Consider the following 19,271-nt stretch of genomic DNA (forward strand, 5'->3'; position numbering starts at 1 on the left):
GAGACAAGGCAAAAGAAAATCAAGTAGCGTTTCTGGTGCTGAAAGACAGGGTTTTCTAGGAACACAGCATGTAGCATCACATGTCAATACCTTTATCATTAAGGTTACGGATTAAAAAAAATGAACTGTGAACTCACTCAACAAACTACTGTAACATACGAACCTCTGCAAATAAACTGGCAGTGCCATCGCTATTTTTGTTGTTTTAAGCAAAGAAAAAGTCACGTTATTTTGTAGTAGCAATAGTTTCTTTTTTATTTTTAATATACTTTAGGAAACAATATACAAAGCTGAGCTTTGCCACCATTTTCAAACGGTGGGTTGCTCCAATTACACAAATTCAGCGTTTTGTGATGGTTAAGAACAGCAGTCAGCACCAGACTTAAACAGTTAGCTACAACACAAACATCCTTCGAAATGAAATGTCATAATATCAAGACAAGTAAACCAGGAGTTAACATATGACAACTGTTGGGGAGGTGTCTTAAATCATTCTTGTTGAATTTTATATTTCGTTAAATATTTTATACACAATTTCCTGTTTACAAGTTTTAAACAAAACCTCCCTTGAGGAATTATTTAAGTACAAAAACGTTCAACAAGAACAGTTCTAATAAAGAGTCCCCAAACAGACCAAAATTTAATGTGTTGACCAAAGGAAATGAAAACCAGTGTTTCTTTGTTTTAACATGTTTATTACAACAGATACAATTCACATCTGACTAGCTTTTTTTTTTTTTTCCTCTTTCCCCTCCCACAACCATGTTAACATGTTCATTGGGCTATTTCTTTATATTTGAGCAAGTAATGTACTTTCAGCACACATGCCCAGCAGTACTATAAGTCCATTCTTACAGGGTGCAAATGGAAATACGTTTCAATAATTTATACAAACAAGTGGGTTATGCTCAATCACTGCAATTTTAAGCTACTGTACACAGGAATGAAAAGATTATAGAAAAAGTGCCATAGCAACAGTGCCTTAAGAAAAAGAGAAAATTAGAAGCATTAAAAAACTGATAAAATCAGATTTAGGATTTCACGGGGAAATGGAACACAGAAAATGAAAAACATTTTTCTGTAAAACAGAAATGGAGAAGCACTGCTCTTGATTCGGTGCAAGTGTGGAAACAGTTGTTTCATGATATTTTTGTACATTACCCAAATTGTTGCAGCCTTAGACACAGATCGCCTGGCGCTTGCATTGAATTTTAGGAAATGCAAGATTTCTGAATGATAAATTAACTAAAAAAAAAAAAAAAAAAAAAAAAGAAAGCTAATTTTTGCAGACAGGTTTACATGTAAAAGGCTAGGTATTTAGCCACCTCAGCATTGATTAGTTTTGGATGTCTAAGCTCTGATACACATGGCTTCCCATGGCTTCACTCTACAAAACATATTTACAACGTGAAGAATACATCTACAAGAAATCTACATTTCAAGGGTTTTACAAATCATTCTTGTATCTTTCCCCTGAATTTGACTCCCTCCTGTCCCCTTCCCCATGTCATCTTTTTTTCTGCCCAGCTCAACGGTCCAAAGTCTACTCAAATGCAGCTCAAAAGTGTTAAGACTGGGCATCAGTTTCATAGTTCCTGTACTCAAAACCATGTGCAATTGTTTACAACTTTTCACACCATGAAGGAATTCTGATTCTTTAGCTTTTCAAGTTCTTTTATTTGTTGTCTCAAAAATAGTATCCTGCAAGAGAAAAGAAAAAAAGAATTAGCGTAAACATTTTCATCGTACAGAGATATTAAGTGCAAGTATCTACACAAATACTTTACAATTTCCTGGAAAGATTCCAAGCTTCTTAGCTCCATTAATAAACTTGGAAGTATTTTAAAATGAATTCCCAATCTATTTAATCACCTACAGGCTCCGTGTGCAGGTGCAGAAACCTGCAGGATTAGATTCCGTTATTTAGAAAACTAAGCTGCTGAGTTTCATTATGACCGAAACACGGTGACATTTAAGCCTCCTATTCAGCTGAATTTAACTTCAAGAAGAAGTGAAACACAGCAGAAGAGTACATGAGCTCAATATTCTGAAAAATGTTATTATGCCTGGGATGCAGTTTTCCAAACTGTGCAACAACCCAAAGCACTCAAGTTTTCAGCAAATACACTGCTCCTCTGTCCCCACCCTAACCTCAGTACCTCCAGTGGTACAGAGGTTACAGCTTTTTTTTCCCTCGCAGCCTTTTTTTCTACCTGAACTTGCCTGTTCTTGGAGAGACAGTGCCACTAGAGACAGAAGCCACTGCCCTCACGTCTTTTAACTGATTTCCTCCCATTGTTCTGCAGGATTTTATACTGCACTAGATTTAGGTAACAGTGCAGGCAGGAGAGTTACACATGCTCTTGCTTCCCTAAAATGCTTATCTCCATAACACGGCCCGATGTATTTTAGTTTGGTTCAGCCACATACAGAGTAATTTAGTGAAGAAGTTTTAAACAAGGAAATTTTCTTCTAGGCAAAACCTTTTTTTTCTAGTATTTGGCTCTGTGACTGGTAGAGGAAAAATAGATTCTGAGGTTTGCCTCTAGTTATGGAAAATTCCTTTATTAGAAGATCCAAGAAAAAAGCTGCAACTACACTTACTTAGAAATCAATTTTGTTGCTAACACTTCCCTTATGAACTTTTCCTCTACTACTGCACAGGCCTAAGCAATTATTTCAGTTAACAAACATGTGGTTTAGATACTGTTTCCTAAAGTTTTTAATAAATATTTTGTAACAACTTTCCATAACACTGAAGTGTAATGCAAGCATATGAATGAAGAAAAAATTAAGAAAGAGTTGAAACATGACAAATATTCTGCAAGTCCAAAGCAACTTTAATCAGATAAAGAAAGTGCATCCACTTTAGCAGACTTCTGTAGAACCCTTTTCAAATACATCCCCAGTTCAGTAAAAATCAATTTTCTACTAAAAAGTAGATAAATAATCAGGACAGACACGCTGAAAAACACATTAAGCTCAAAAGGTATAGGTGTATGAAATGCACCAGTGAGTGAAGAGTGTCATTTCACAAACTGTCACTTCTGGTTCAAACAACACACTTGCTTTGAACAAAGCTCAAGTTCCTTCTCACAACAAACCTAAATAGTTCTATTCAGTACAAAAATACAGAAATGATATCGTCATTCAGGTTGATAGGCTTTGATCATCCCATACTTTGTGAAGGCCTCCCCCCTATCCTCCCACCCAAATTATTACTTATGCCACATATTCATTGTCTTTGGGATGGCAGCAAAAAGAAAGATTACCAGAGATTCAAAGTCATGATCATCCATATCCATTCATGGCATACAAGAAACAAGGTGCCATTTAGGGAGCTCGGCAATGACATTTGACATGTTATGTCAGATAAAATGTGCCTCCAGACACAGAAATGAAAGCTTTGAAAGCTTAAGAGGTTTTACTTCATCTGTAAGGAACCAAGCAGTTCCTACAGAAACTATAATTTATGTAATGACACTATGAAGCTATGAAAGAATTAACATTTTATATTTGTTTATTAGGGAAATTGTACAAATTTTTTTACAGCCTACTCCTGATTACAAGGATTTTTTTTTTTTTTTTTTTTTTTTTTTTTTTTTTTTACCAACTACCAAAAAGCAAGAGCTTCTGGGACAGAACTAGCTGTTTAAAAAGCATACAACGCTACTAAGGCTGAATGAAATAGGAAATCAGAATCACTGTAGTCAAACTTCAGTGTCACAGTATACAGGATAACATCATTCAGAAAGGAAACTTAGTATGAAAGTTAACTCAAGATCATGACTACCAATGAAAAATGTGTCAGAACATGCAGTAAGACTAAACTTTTCGATGTTGCACAACAGTCTCTGAAACAATACACAACCATGCTGTTAATAAGAAAGACACCCTGCATTACTGACTTGAGAAGCAGAAGTCTACTTTGCCATAATCACCTCTTTCTCACTGAAGAACCCCAAGACCTTCTGAGATACCTCCTACCCAAATAACAGATTTATTTTTCCTTAGCTTGTGATATCAACAAGAACTCGTCAGACTTGTTTGACCCAATAAACATCTCATGAAAATTGTAGTGTTTAAGACCAGTATAAACCACATAGATGTGTATCTATGTAATCTATGCATCAAGTATGGACAGGTATTTTAGAATTATTCTGAGCTACTGTGAGAATCTTAACCCACCAATGTATCTGGAAAGATGTCTTTTCCATCTGTATAAGCAAAAATATATACAGCTGTTGCATATCTGCCTCTATCCACTAGGCACTATCAAGAGTTACCTGCCTGGGAAACAGAACGCACAGAGGGAAGACAGCTCTCGCCCCTGGTAACAATCAGCTTGCTTACAAAGCCATCAGAAAACACAGCTCATGGAAAACAATACCTGAATGGGAACTCTAATGCCACCTTGAAAATTATGCTTTTGAAAACAAACCCACTTACCTTTGCTCACGCAAAGTTGCTTGAATTTCACATACTCGAACTAAAGATCTTAAATTCTTTAATTCAGTACAAATTTCTGACATATGAACACTTCCCATGTTGTGGGCTTCCTCACGTAATCTTGATGCCTGCAACAATTAAATATAAAGGTTAGGATTTTGACCCAAGCACTGGAAACAACTGGCTGTAGCCAAAGGACTGCTGGATGAATGTCTTGAAACAGCAAAGCACTGTAACTTCTGAAGTGCTATGACTTCTGAACACACTGTAAATTAAATCAGAAGAGCAGTAAATTCTCTAAAAAAGCCCATTTAGAATCAGAAATTATACTGGATGTCAACAGATGATGTTAACTCAGACTGATGCAGGAATGGTTCAGATATCCTTGATCCTAACAAATGTTTATTGAATCATCTTAAAGTTAGGAAACTCAGAACCCTGTCATGTGCTAATTAATTTGTTCAAGTAGTTAAGAGCCTCCATCTGCTTTTCCAATGGTCAACTTAAATTTCTCATCTAAATTAAGCTTCAGTGACAAAAGCAGTTGAATGCCATCTTCTTTTCACCTACTTCATATAGAAAACAAAACTTAACCCTCTTCAGGTGTTCTCTTCTAGACAAACTCCATTACTTTGGTGTTTCCACTTGTCCACGTGGAGATGAGCAGATGTGTATGCTCAGAAGACACGACCCATCTTCCCAGTTTGAAGATTTCTTAACCTCTTGTCATTGAACTGGATATATGAACTCTAGCTAACTCAACAGCACCAAGAGCAGTAGTGCAATTACTCAGAGGATCTCTGCATCACACCGAGATATAGAAAGAGGACTTCATTGTGCAAGCAGCACAATGGAAAAAAAAGTTCATTTCTCAAATAGATCCTTCCCTGCGGTATTACTGTTTAGCAATGTTGGTCTCTGCCACACTGGGTCTGGTTAGGATGGAGTTAGTTTTCTTCACAGCAGCCTGTATGATGCTGTGTTTTGGCTCTGTACCTGAAGCAGTACTGATAACAGACCCGTGCTGTAACTACTGCTGAGCACCGCTTACACGCTGTCAAGGCCTTCTGTTTCGGATGCTGCCTGCCCAGCAAGCAGGCTGGGGGTGTGTACGAGGCTGGGGAAGGACACAGCTGCGAGAGCTGACCCAAACAGGACCAAAGAGAGATCCCAGATCACGTAACATCATGCTCAGCAAGAAAACTGGGGGGGCAGTGTGAGGGTGGGTGCAATCTTCCAGGGGTTGCTGTTGCTTCAGGACTGGTTGGGCATTGGTTAGTAAGCTGGTGGTGAGTGATGGCTTTTGCATTGCCTTTTTTTGTTTTGTTTTGTTTGTTTCCCCTCCCTTTTCTTTATTAAGCTACCTTCATCTCAGTCCAGGAGTTCTCACACTTGTGTACTTCCAGTTCTGTCCCCTAGCTCAGCGGGGGCAGTGAGCAAGTAGCTGTGTGCTGCCTAACTGCCTACCGGGGTTAATCCACAACATCTGCAGAAGTACTTGTACACCTCATTTTTCCCTTCGTGAACAGAACTGTATTTAGCAGAGGTCTTCATCAACTTCTGGAATTTATCCAGGTCAAAGAACTTTGTGATCTAATTCCCTCCATTAAGTTTTCTTTTCTGGATTTTGTTGACATCCAGGAGTACACCTGGGCTCCAGCAGGACGTCATCATCTCATGTCCTGCATACACAGCTCCATAGCTTTTAGAGCAAACCAGCAATAACCACTCTTTAAGTAGTTTTTCAGGCTGCCCAGCCATCCATCTTAAAGCAACTTCACCCAGAAGGTCTTAGAATCATTTTTGCATATAAGACTGTTATTAAAAGGTGTTCAGTACACAGTGAAAATAACACTACCGATCTGAACTCTCCAAGCACTGGACCAAGGCCACAGGGAGAAATGACTGTGCTGCATCACGTCCCTACGTAAGCACACCTTCCCCAGCAATGGTGCTTTGACTCAGCACAGCTTTTCAGTAGCTTAAAATTGTGTTTAAAACTTAATGGGGAAAAAAAACCACAAGCCAACAACCAAGAACCCAAAGCAGAATCCACACAGAGAATGAGTCTAGACTGCACTTCTAAGAGTCACCCTGCAAGTTACTTGCCAAAAACTTCCTGTGTAGCCTTGAGCCAGCATGCAGCCAAAAGACCAAAGTCAGCTGGGCCAAGTAAGGTTAATACCTGACAGACTGTGTCAGACTGGTTTGCTTGTGACAGAAAGGCCTTGAACTGGACTCAGTATCAGTATGGTTTCTTTCAGTAACACATTTCAAGTAGCTGACATGCATCCAGTTTCCCCGTATTACCACCAGAAGGGTATGTTTCGTGCACTTACTTATGAAATAATGAAATAATGATTCTATGGATTTCCATTTATGGAAACAAACAAACAAAAAAAAATATGAAGTCCAAATTTAGTCTGAGACCCCTACATCACCTTAAAAAACAGGTACAACAAACAAAGCACAGCTCTTTTTTTCACTGCGAAGAGTTAATAACAGTGGGCTCAAACTGTGGATTGGTCTCACATAGTTTTAACTATATCACCTAATTAATGACATCTATCAAAGATACTGTTGTTATTGAAAAACTATGTTGAAATTTATGTTCTTTGTAAATTTCAACAGAACTCCGGCAATAAGAGAAAATAGCTATGACGACTGTTCTTCCATCGGAGAGAATTTCAAAAGCACTGGTACATTAAGCAAGAAAATACCCAACTGCTAAGCAGTAATCGCATGTAAAGCCTGCAAGGTCTGGCCTAACCTCCCACCTCTTTCTGGCTGAGGACAAGCATGTTTCTGTTTTTTGAAGATGCTTCCAATTTCTAGAAAAAGCAACCTGGGTAACAAAAAGAGTTTTAAAGCTACCCATTTAGCACCCTCAGAAGGAGCAGAGCAGAAGCGTACTCACCTGCTTTTCCGCGTGGTCTGCAGGCCAGCCTTGAACATGCTTTATAAGGTTTTCATTGAAGTGTGCTGCTAGCGTAGGTGTTAATGAACAAGTGGGTCGTACAGATGTATTCTGCGGTGCAGATGTTGAATTCGATGCACTAGTGCTAGAGGTATGATTTGGACCTGGTGATGGGCTTCTTTGACTACTAGAAGAAAGAATTTAAGAAAAATAAGCATCTAAAAACATATGTAAACGTGTAGAGAAAATCACAATTCAGTGCTTCCAGCCACAAAGTACATGAAGCATTTAAACCATAAATATTGCCAGTAGATCAGCCCTGCGGCACTTCTCCACAAACCTCATGGTTGTATGGGAACCATCTGAGTGCTACAGCATGGCAGAGGTTTTTTTCTTTAAAACTCTGATAGCTGTTCAGGAAATGTAAGCTGTGCCTATATTTTAGTGTTACACAGAGAATATATACATGCATATTCACCTTCTTGTTACGTATGCAAATAGCTGCAAACCTAAGATTTTCAGTAAAAATATGCCAGGCAGGCATATTCAAGAGATTAACAGCAAGTGCCACAACAGTTATTAAGCACAAAGCCTGATCTCCTGCTCTAAAAATACACCCATATGGGCTTTGAGGAGTTTAGCCATTTACCAATGCCAAAACACCAACGCCTAGGGGGCTGCTGATACACTACATCCTCGCTTCAGGTGTTCAGAAAACCAGAAGCATCACATTTATAGCTACCAACTCGACTGCTTTACTTGAATATATTCACATCAGCACACAAACTGGAGAATTTGTTCACAGAAGCAAAAATAAGTGGGACCAAAAGACATGTTCAGTTAATAACTTCACACTGTAAGCCAAATCAAAGCCACTGTACCCTGAACAAAGCCTTTCACTGGCCTCTTTCAATCTCTGCATGCAAGCAAAACTGACTTCCACATTTTCTGAACGCTACTGCCATACACAGCGGTTCCAATTCTATTTTGCATCTGTATTTCTTGGTCAAAAAACTCTGCAAATTTTTACTAAACAAGCCTCTCATGCTGATCTTTTGATAACAGTCTTTTGCCATCCACCCAGTTCAATATTACATTACCTATAAAGTATTCTAGTTATTGCTTTAAGCATTGCTTTTTAAATCACATTCCCTCTACTAGTTGCCCTCTCACTCCACTTTACAAGACACTTTTCCTCTCTACCCCATGATGCTCCACATGTACAGGAGGGATCATATCAAGTTCATTTCTACGAATCCCATCTCATTAAAAGCCCATTCCTGCTGCAGTGTCTAGAGGAGGTGGGTTCTGCTCAGCTAAATCTTTGGTAAACTGACACGACTGGCTAATCCTTGTAGTCCCAATTTCCAAGTACCCACCCTTCACCTTACACTTAGTTTGTAAGCTCTCAAGTTAAAGAAGTCTTTTATTGTTTCCTTTGTACCACTTCCCTCAACAAAGCTGTGGTATACAAGCTGAACACCTAACATCAAGCCCAACAAGCTACAGAGGTTCCCCCCAAATAAATGAAAATCACTTAATTTCCACATGTCTAGAAGCCTAGGCATCAACACCAGCACAAACACCACGCTCACACCATATGGATCCAACTGCATCTGACAACTGCCAGAGCTGCAGGTGGAGTTTCAGCACATATCCTTTTTTACTCCCGTGGCCCTTGCCAAAACAAGGCTTTTATATTCTTACATCCCTTCCCAGTGCTCTCAATCGCTTCCACGGCCCCTCCACTCCCAGAGGGAGGTTCTGCTCTTGCACTTAACTAAGAGGCAGGAGTAGCTCTGGTTAAAGCATGCCGGGCACTGACAGGTCAAGATGAGTTCAGTCTGCCTCTGTCCTCACCATCCTTACAAGGGAAGACAAAGGAAGCAGCAATCTTGAGCAGGAAAAAGAGTATCACTTTATATAGTATCCTAAGAGCGAGGTACCTCACAGTTATGATTTTCTTTGGCACTAAATATGCTGAGAAATGGTGGCACTATTTAAGTAAGTACCTAGCCATTATTCAGAAGATGCACTTGTTCGCAATCCATCTCCTCTTGCACTGGTAGTAACTTTCAACACACCCATAATTTCAGTCTATTTCTTAAAATTTTCTTACTACTTATTTGCAAGTACCGTAAAGAAACAAGTCTGAGAGGAGCTATCACAATTCACCACCGAACCACCCCCTTGAGGACTGCCACAATATCCCAGCACAACGCCACAATCTTCACAGCCCAGTGCCCAGCCATTTACCCAAATGGCTCACACTCGCAGAGTACATCAGCTTTCCAAACAAACAGCCTGAATTAGGCCTGGCACACTGTTCTGCAGCAACAAAGACTCGTGTCCCACTCCACAACTTTGTTTAACCTCACTCTTTTCAGTGCCCCCTAACTTGGGTAAAAGCTCTTATTAAAAACACTTATGCAGGAAGACTTTGTCAGGCAGCTTGCTTAGAGTTGTATACAGAAACCTCCCCTGATTTCAGACAGTAGAAGTTGTAAAAAGGAATGTAAAACATAACGAGGGGAAAGAACAGTGTTACTTCATGCTACATGTTCTCTTCAGTAATTGGTTTAACCACTTCAAAACCACTTACAAGTAAAAATGGCTAAGGGTAGAAATAGGAAATGTTCAGTTGGTAAGGAAAAAAATTGAATTTAGATTTTGAAGCTGAAGCTGGAACCTATCCAAGAACGTGAGGGTACCAAGGGCTGCACATCAGCAGCAAAGAAAGGCTGAGGAACAGGTGGGGCTGTCCCCTCTGTAAGGCAAGCGAACCTACTGGCAAAGGACATGGATGAGGCCAGAATAGTCAGTGACTTTTTTGTCTTTTTTTTTTTTTTTGCTATTTTTTTTTTGGCTGGCTGGTGTAACTGAGGTGCTGCATCGCGTCAAAGCATGGAGGTGAGCAGGAAGGTTGCCTGATGATGCGGGAGAAAGGCAGATGTTCCATTGCAGCCATCTTCAGGAAGCACCCAAGGAGGATGAACTGGAGAACTAGAGGCCTGTAAACCTAACCTCAGTCTCTGTGAAGATTATGGAGCAAGCCTGCCTGGAAACCATTTCCAAGTACACGAAAAAATAAAAGGCAAAATAAAGAGAGTCAGCACGGATCTGTCAAGGGCAAATTCTGCCTGACCAACCTCATTTACTTCCACGATGAGATGATCAGCTTAGAGGACAGGAGAAAGCAGTGATGCTGTTTATCAGCCTTCAGCAAGGCCTCTGCCATGGTCTCCTGTAGTTTTCTTACAGCTTAACTCCTCACTCACTGACGATTGTGTTTCATGTGCAAGGTGAACAGAAACTGACTGGATTGTCAGCCCGAAAGGGTTGAGTCAGCAGGACAAAGTCCAACTGCACGCCAGTGAGCCTAATGCTGTCCTCCACTGATCCATATTGGGGCCAATGCTGCATTAGGTCTTTATTAACGACACGGATGATGCCACAGAGAGCTCCTCTGGTGAGCGTGCAGATGGGAGGAACAGTCAGTATGTTGCAGGGTGGGTTGTTCTCCAGAGGGACCGGAATGGACAGACAGGAATCAATTTCAAAAAAAAAAAAAAAAAAAAAGAAAAGAAAAGGCAAAGTCCTGCAGCTGGGCTGGAATTCCCCTTTGCAACAACACTGGAACCACCCCACACAACAGCACAGGCTGGCTGCTGCTAAGGGGGTAAAACTCTGCAGAAAAGGACCTGAGGATTCCAGCAGACAAATTAAATGCAGGTCAGCAATGAATCCCTGTGGCAAAGAAGGCCAAGCACAAGTTGGGATGTATCAGAAAGAGCACAGCTGAAGAAAGCAATTCCTCCTCTCTCCTAGTGAGAGCCACACTACCTGGCGTACCGCGCAGTGTGCAGCCCAAAACTGGGCAAGAAAGAAGTTGCCATACCAGAGGAATCCAGCAGAGGACCACAGAGCTGTTTAGGGGGCTGAAGCACACGCCAGAGAAGCTCTAAGAACTGGATTTGTTCCGTCTGGAAAACAGAAGACTGGGGGGAGGGGGATGGAGGATCTTCTTACTGTCTTCAACTACATATGGGGAGAGCAGACGGGGCCAGACTCTTCTCAGAGATGCACTGTTGCAGGCCAAGAGGCAGAGGTGCAAGTTGAAACAAAGGAAATTCTAATTAGACATAAGGAAAAAACAATAAATCACTGTGAGGGTAGTCAAACATTCAAAGGAGATGCTCAGAGAGGCTGCAAAGCTCCTATCCTTAGAGACATTCAAAAATCACCAAAACAACTTGATCTTTGGTCCTATTTTGAGTTGGGACTTGGACTAGATCACAACTGGAAGTCTTTTCCGACCTAAATCATTCTGTGTATTCACACAGCATCAGCATACTGCTGGTTTAGAGAAAGGCTGTATTTATTTACTAAGCAGAACTGAGGCATGACCTTCAGTGCTTATTTCCACCTTAGCTGCAATAGGATCAAAGTCCCTCTGTGAGTTGTTTCCCTCATTCATTATCCTGACTTCCCTAACTCCTACCTAACCGGTAGAAATCTCAAGACATCAAACATTCCAGGGAAATACTAAGCCTGTGGGTTTCTCAAAAATACAGTTTTATCTTAATTATGAGTAGAACACACTGTCATAAAACATCCTAGCATTGCTACGTTAGCAGCAGGGGGAGCTACTGATGCAGCAATGATACGAAGCTACTGGTTTGGTTTTTAATGCTTCACTAATGCCAAATACCCGCCTTAGCTGCTAAATGAATTACAGACTGTCTGTGCCACAAGTAATGAAATGTTTCCAGACAGGCAAAAGCATCTGTACGAGAACATGAAAACAGGATGGTTGTGAAATACACTACTACAAAATACAAAAATCTTACAACACGTAAAAAAAAAAAAAAAACTGGGGGAAAGACCTCCCAGCAGCAGTTTTGCATTTTCTAAAGAAAGGGAAAAACATTCCCGGCCCTTTACAGAAATAAAGAGAGAACAGTAACCTGATGAAACTAATTACAGAGGCACACTCATTTATTTTTGTTTTTTGTTTTTAAAATGGTGATAATTCATGGCATGCCTTTGGAATCATCTCTTAAGAGAAAGGCTCACTGTATGCCTACGTTGCATTAATTTCCTAACTAACAGCAAGGAAACATTCAAAACTTCCGCACAACGGATCTGTGTTGAAACTGGAGCCATGTAGAAAAACAGATCCTTAACTGTTACAGCCTCTTTCTGGACCACCCATTCACAGTTCAGGTTGTAAAGCTGTTGCTCGCTTGTATAAAAAGACAAAAGGAAGCCAGACCTAAGAGCAGTCCAAAATCCAAGCGATTGCTTTCTCTTACGAAGGAAAAGTGCGTTCTTTATCAGTTCAGAAGTACTGCTCAGATGTAGGAAATCTGCAGGTGAGTAAACCTGCATTGTGGCTGGTCCATTTTTGTTCAATTCCACAGCACTGAACAGAATAAAATACCCATCATACAGATTTTTCCAAATCACTTGATCCTCATTTCTTTTTGTTTTGTTTTTGAACAGGACACCAGTGAAATCAGTGAATATCAGTAAAATCAGTGAACAAGCAGCAGAAACTCTCAAGCTTGTGATGCACAACACACCACTATCACATATATGCAACATTTGAGAGACGTATAACACTTAACAATACCTGAATTTTTAGGTAAAGATACTGACATGCTACCTTTGATGCTAGACTGCATACTCTGCTCTACTTGTGCACAGTCTCCTGTGACTCCTCCTCGAACAGAGGAGGCTGCTGCCCCCATGACCCTTCTATTCGGCTGTTCAGCTTCTGGGTCAAACCCAGCTTCCCTTCTCCCGCACGATGCTGATGCCAAGCGGAGCACTGGTTTGTAGAGGGCCAGTAGGTATCTGAAGGGAACTGGATGTGGTAGTGGTCATGCCAGCACAGGAAGTCCTAAATCCCAAAAGGGTGAGGGAATGCGACAGCAGACCAAATGCTAACCAGTATCACCTCACGCAGGCTCCAACCCATGGTGAGCGTGCCCAAGAAAACGCGTGCCTTCTTCAGCAAGATTTCCCGTGGGGAAAAGGTGACCAAAGGCCGAAAAGGTCTCCCAACTCCTAACCGCTCCTTATGAAAATATCATTTTATTTTTAATACTACTATTTAGAAAGATCTAAACAGCACCATCCATAATTACTAGATACTGAAGCTAGTGCAATGATAACACGCGATCAAAGTCCTCCTTAATTAGTCCCAGAAGGGCAGCCAAAAAGACCTGACTATATTATGATATGGAAAGCACCGCTGCTTTCGAGGATGTTGCCATGGAAAAGAGGTGGGTTTTTTTTTGGTTGGTTGATTTTTAAGCATCACATTGCACACCTTATTCCACAACCATAAAATCTAGTTTTTAAGCGCAACACAGCTTGCAGGGTTTCAGGAATGATGCACGTTTTGAAGACAAGTATCCCTCCTGCCACAGTTCTAGATCGTGACTGCACCACATCAGTGTCTTACAGCCTCTGGAGCCAAAACGATTAAGTGCCCAACATCCTACATACACGATGGAAAAAACATCTCCCCAAAGAAAAATTTCAGACAAGACACAGATTCTAAACACATCCTGTAAGTCAAAGGCTAATGTTGGTAAAATGCAACATCTGAATGGGCTGCAATGTTGCCACAAAAGAAAGGCTGGCCAAGGAAAATTTAATTATTTTTTTCATTCAAGCAGCAAAATTGTATGTTAGAGAAAAGCCCTAATTTAAAAATCAAGTTACACTACAGCAAGACATCACCAACATCTAACAATAAGGCAACCACACAATTAAAGCACTGAATCCCATAACTGCACAGAAAATAAAAAATCCCGAACTCAGAATCAGAATATAAGGCATCACTTATAGAATTGAACCCAGAGAGACAAGGTGGAAATAAGAATTTAATTTTGCTTCTGTGAACTGAACTCTTAGAAACGGTCCTCAAAAGGAGGAATCCACATTAGATCTGTAATGAAGATACGTAGCTGCATCCTCTCAGCAGCAGCAGAGTTAAATCATACGTTCAATACAGAGCCAAGAAGAATCCACAAATTGCAACACATAGCACATAGCCCGGATTCAGAACAAAAGCAAAGGCCAGTACAGAGAAATATTTCAACATACCTTGAGCGCTGAAGACTTCGAGGAGAGGCAGGTTCATGGCCTGCCTGCTTGTCAGCTATTACCGGCTGCTGCGGTGCTGACTGTGAAGCTGGTCCTTGTTTAACTCCTGGAGTAGCAACCTGAAAAGTTCAAAAACTTCATTAGGTTTCCTCTGCACTGAATAGCAGAGCAAAACATGGAAATTACGAGGTACGAGAACAATTTTTTTTTTTTTGTACATCTTACGTTGATGAAATTTTGTATTTTTCAGTTTTTTGTTGTTGTTGTTTATTGTAAGTCATCTCTTCTAAGCATCAAGACCATTTTAAGCCTCAGAAGAGCTGATTATTATTTTAAGTGCTACTGACCTTTTTCCTTCAAATTCCTGAACTACAACAGGATGAAAAAACAAGCAGGAACATACTAATGTATGCTCAAGTGACTTAAGTTACAGCATCTGGAGTTCAAGATTTTTCTCCCCCATACACACAACCCCATCCTTTTTAAACAAGTGCAACAGAGGCAGCAGCTGCAAAAGTTGTATCACCCTGCCCCCAGAAAAAAAAAAAAAAAAAAAGTAACAATTTTAAGCAATAGGGAAGGAGGCCAAACAGATTCTAGAGATCCATATAGACAAAAAATCAGGGTGCCTGTCTGGTGTTTGCTGACATCAAGCTGGTGTAAATTAGCAGCTAGTCTTTATCAGAACCTCAAAAAAAAAATGCTCTATTTCAGAAACAGATGCCGGTGAAACAAGCCACAGACAGTCTCTGCTGAAATAAATGAACTTATTTCTCAAGTCTATTTAAATACCCAGGAAATATTTATGTAATATTAAACCTACTTATTTGTCTAAGAGGAAAACCTATTATTGCTAAAAGCTAAAAAAAAAATCCGACTAGTAGATGAAAAGATCTTGGTTCTAGAAAGAAAAAGCAACATTACTGTAGATTATTCAGTGCCCATTTCAGTTGAAGTCAACAGAACTATAGAGAAGTACACAGTTCAGGAGGATGAAACACCAGTAATTCGTAAATTGACTTATGAAGACTACCAAAGTATCTTTATGAAATGTGTGACATGAAAAACTTTGCTATCAATGCCTCCAATGCCAGAATTTCGGTCACCCTGTGAGCAGACAACAACTACTGAGGTTGTTCTAACAGAAGGAATCGTTTCAGAAGGAAGGTCCATCACAGGCAATACCATCACCTTGCAGATCCAAAGCGGAATACTGACTAGCTCCTTGGCTCGTAAATAAGTAAATAAAATTTTAAAAGGATTTGTAAGGGAAAAAAAAAAAAAAAACAAAACACACAACAAAAAAGCAGATTTGTGAGATAAAATAAGCAGCATTAAAGAAGCTACAAAACCTCTGAACTATTCCATATTTCCTAAGCGTTTCGAAGATTCTAAGTTAAGACTACTAGAACAGGAAAGAATAAGGGCTAAATCCCACTCTCCCTCCCAAATTTCCATAATCGACATTCTCACCAAGTCTGACTAGTCTTTCTAAAGTATGCTTTACACGATTATTTTACAGGAATTCCGAACAGTTTGTAACCATACAACACAGACACAGCAGAACAGCCAGATGTGGTGCATCAGATCCTGGCATCACTCACACCAGGGCTGTCCCATGCACACAGCATGCCTCCAGGCAGCCGTAGCAGTTGAGTTTAAAAGCAGTACAGGCACCTCTGTGCAGCCCCTAAGAAACAAGCCCTGTCCTAAAAATAGCACTGTGTTGTTTCCAGAGCCAGCCTGGAAGTAACTGCAGATCTGGCACTGCGCTCTGCTTGCACGGTGCCAGTTCCTTTGTCTGCGCCTGCTGCAGAGAAGCCCCCTAAGCCAGGTAGCTTGTGTCCTGAAACAGTGTCCTGGCCCCACAGCACATCTGGATGATGCATAATTGACCTCAGTGATAAGATCAATAGCCCTGCTACCCACCCAGCCCACCTCCCAAAAAAAGGAGAGCTCAACTCTCCTCAAACCTGCATTTAGCCTTGAAGTTTGTTGCTTCCCCTGGAAACCTGAGGGAAGGCTCGTGTGCCCAAAGGCACATTCAATTATACAGCTGGTCTACCAAGACACACTGGCCTTACTTATGACATTTGGCTTGCCTTCACTTTCTCTTCGCACATACTTAACTACTGTGCCACCTATTTTATAGGTCTAATGCTGGCCTTTGTACCGGTTAAAAGGCAGTGGGTGCAACTTGGTCTGCATAGTCCTAGGAAAACACCTGTACAAAGCACGAGTACTAAAGATGCTCTAAGACGGGGATAAATGCCTTGCAAATAAAAGTAGAAAAAAAAAGTCCTGCTGAGGTGTCATTTCTTCATGTTTTCTTTCAGAGTACTGTAGATATAGGAGATGCCACAGAATACAACTTTTGAAAGTCTTACAGAGTAGCTGATGACCAGAACTTGAATAAAGTTGATCCAGATCTCTAGACTGTAGAGACCAGAAAGATCAACTTTAGACGATTGAAGGTAAACAGCTTAAGAGGAAAAATAATATATATTTTCATATCCCAGATATCACCTTTCTTAGTTTCAAGCTTACTATGTGATAATTTAAATACTCATCACCTGTATCTATAGGACGTAACCACATAGATTAATGATGCTCTCCATGGACAGAAACAAAGACAACAAACAGAAGGATTAGTACACGCATCTAGCTTTCACAAATCTTTGTACCACTGTGAATCGCAAAAAAAACAAACAAACAAGCAACTGTAGGAATTATTTGGTTTTGTTTACATCCATGAAAGAACTCAAGAGTAAGAAAATTAGGTGCTTAGAATAAAATGATGAATGTAATCTGTCCTCCTGGAGATAAAATTATTCTGTTAAGGCCATCAAACTATAAGAGGTTCTTCTCCTAGCAGAAAATTGAAAGGCATCTTAGCTAAGCACAAGAGTCAAGAGGGGAGGAAAACAGATTTTAGGAGGGAAATAAAAAGAATCCCGAAGTCTACGTTCATGCTTCTTGCACTGATGAAATACTGCATACAGTGAGCAACATCCTGACAGACTGGGTTAGAATTTGAGGGTCTCAATCTTAAAGATCTCTGTATACAATGAAGAGACAGGATGACAAGTTCCCACTGCGTGAAAAACAAACCTCCAAAGAAGTGTCAAACTCCTTTTTAACTTTCTTCCATTATTCACAGCCAAAATTACATTGATTTGTTTCGTTATTTTAAAAATTTGCCTAAAAGGCGTAGGAGCAACCTATCTTGAATTTAAAAATGTTATATTCCACCATGAGGTAGAAATTAATAGCTCTGCCTTCTACTAAGAAAATCTTCCTTAATAGAAGGTCCTACAGCCCAAGGACTCTTCCCACCTTTGATCTATAATATGACTTTCAAGTTTTAAGAAGCAGAAAGAAAAACTCTTGAGAAAAAGGAAAGTTCATCTATCTAATTACATTTACGCTTCCGATCTGCTGGACAGAGAAATTCTATAAACGAATAAATCTATCTTAGCTCCAAAATTATTTATTTCTCAATACTGCCTTTGTAGGATATGGAATACTGAGCTCAGATTCTGCAAAAGACTTCTTTTCCTCTGAACAGTCACCCATTAGAGGGAATCACAAAAAGAAAAAACGAAGTCACAACTTTGTTTTCTTCTGCATATCCATCCGCTTCTGGGAAGAGAAGCTAATTTTTAGCTTCAATTAATATTTCCTTGTCACTGATCTGATTAAGAAATTCTGAATGAATGAGGGTGGAGGGGGTTGGAAGGGAAAGGCACATGATGTTATTGACCTTGTAAACACCTAGAACCAAATCTGAGACTACAGCAAAGAAAAAGTCAAATCCCGTAAGAATCCCTCTCATTCTAACAAGCTTTTTTTTCGGCTAAAAGCCAAAGAACTGTTGCCTTCATAGCAAGCTTTTCTTCTCATATAAATATACTACAATATTGATCTCTTACTACTATCTACAGACACTACTATTGCATAAGACAGCATCTGAGGTGAGCACAATATTTACTTGAAGAACAAAAAAAGCGTACTGTAAGACCATGCTAGAGCTGTACTGAGAAAACACAGCTGAGTAGTTGCTTCAAATTGCTTTTGTTCCATTTGGGAAAGATAACATACTTATTTTATCATCCTGTTTGTAACAGCTAGTACCTGGAAATATAAAGCAGCAATACTTACTATTACCCTTAATGGTTTCTTACTGCAATAAGCCATAAATCAAGAGGAGCTTACCACCTTCTGCTGCGATGATACTGGTGGTGTAGTCATCAAAGGTTTAAGTGGAACGGTGTTAGTCTGAGGCGTGCTTATTCTTGGAGATACATATGATCTTGGTGATGAGGCATCAGATGTTAAAGACATTGGAGACTGATTCGATGGCTGAGCTGTAAAGGAAAAGATTGTTTCTTATAAAACCATATCCAATCTTAAACTGAAATAGATCTTGTATTTCACAGTATTTTATATTAGATAATACACAAACAGATTCAACTTGAAAGGACGGGGGTGGGGACGTGAACAACTGGAACAATCTAATGTTCAACAACAACCCTAAAGAATTGTATTTTCCCCAAAACGTTCACTTCTAAAACTTAGCAGAATGGAAGAGGCCTTTGCCCAATGCCTTTTACACATGAAGAGATTACATTAGTTTCACTTGTGATTTTTATTTTCAAGTGCTCAGTTCAATGTAACATAAAACACATGAACGCTGTACCTATTCACTCATCCTAAGACAAAACAACTGAAGTCACATTTCCATCATTACTTAAAAGTTAGTGTAATTGTAATACAGCTTATCTAC

At 39.9% G+C, this 19,271-nt stretch overlaps 1 protein-coding gene across 5 annotated transcripts in view; it reads right to left on the bottom strand.

Annotated features, from left to right (window-relative positions):
- Nucleotides 1–674: 674 nt before the first annotated feature.
- Nucleotides 675–19,271, bottom strand: part of WAC (WW domain containing adaptor with coiled-coil) — a 59,091-nt gene continuing 40,494 nt past the window's right edge. For 2 of the 5 annotated variants that reach the window (XM_084507376.1, XM_084507372.1), the window contains exons 10-14: nucleotides 18,701–18,852; nucleotides 14,486–14,604; nucleotides 7,367–7,553; nucleotides 4,450–4,577; nucleotides 675–1,701 (exon numbers count right to left, since the gene is read on the bottom strand). In XM_084507376.1, coding sequence (XP_084363502.1) covers nucleotides 1,632–1,701; nucleotides 4,450–4,577; nucleotides 7,367–7,553; nucleotides 14,486–14,604; nucleotides 18,701–18,852 — 656 coding nt within the window. In that variant the 3' untranslated portion in view covers nucleotides 675–1,631. The remainder of the gene's footprint in view (nucleotides 1,702–4,449; nucleotides 4,578–7,366; nucleotides 7,554–14,485; nucleotides 14,605–18,700; nucleotides 18,853–19,271) is intronic. The other 3 variants (XM_084507375.1, XM_084507374.1, XM_084507373.1) reach the window with 3 other exon arrangements.

This window comes from Aythya ferina (assembly GCF_964211825.1).
Source record: "Aythya ferina genome assembly, chromosome: 2".
Taxonomy (NCBI): Eukaryota; Metazoa; Chordata; class Aves; order Anseriformes; family Anatidae; genus Aythya; species Aythya ferina.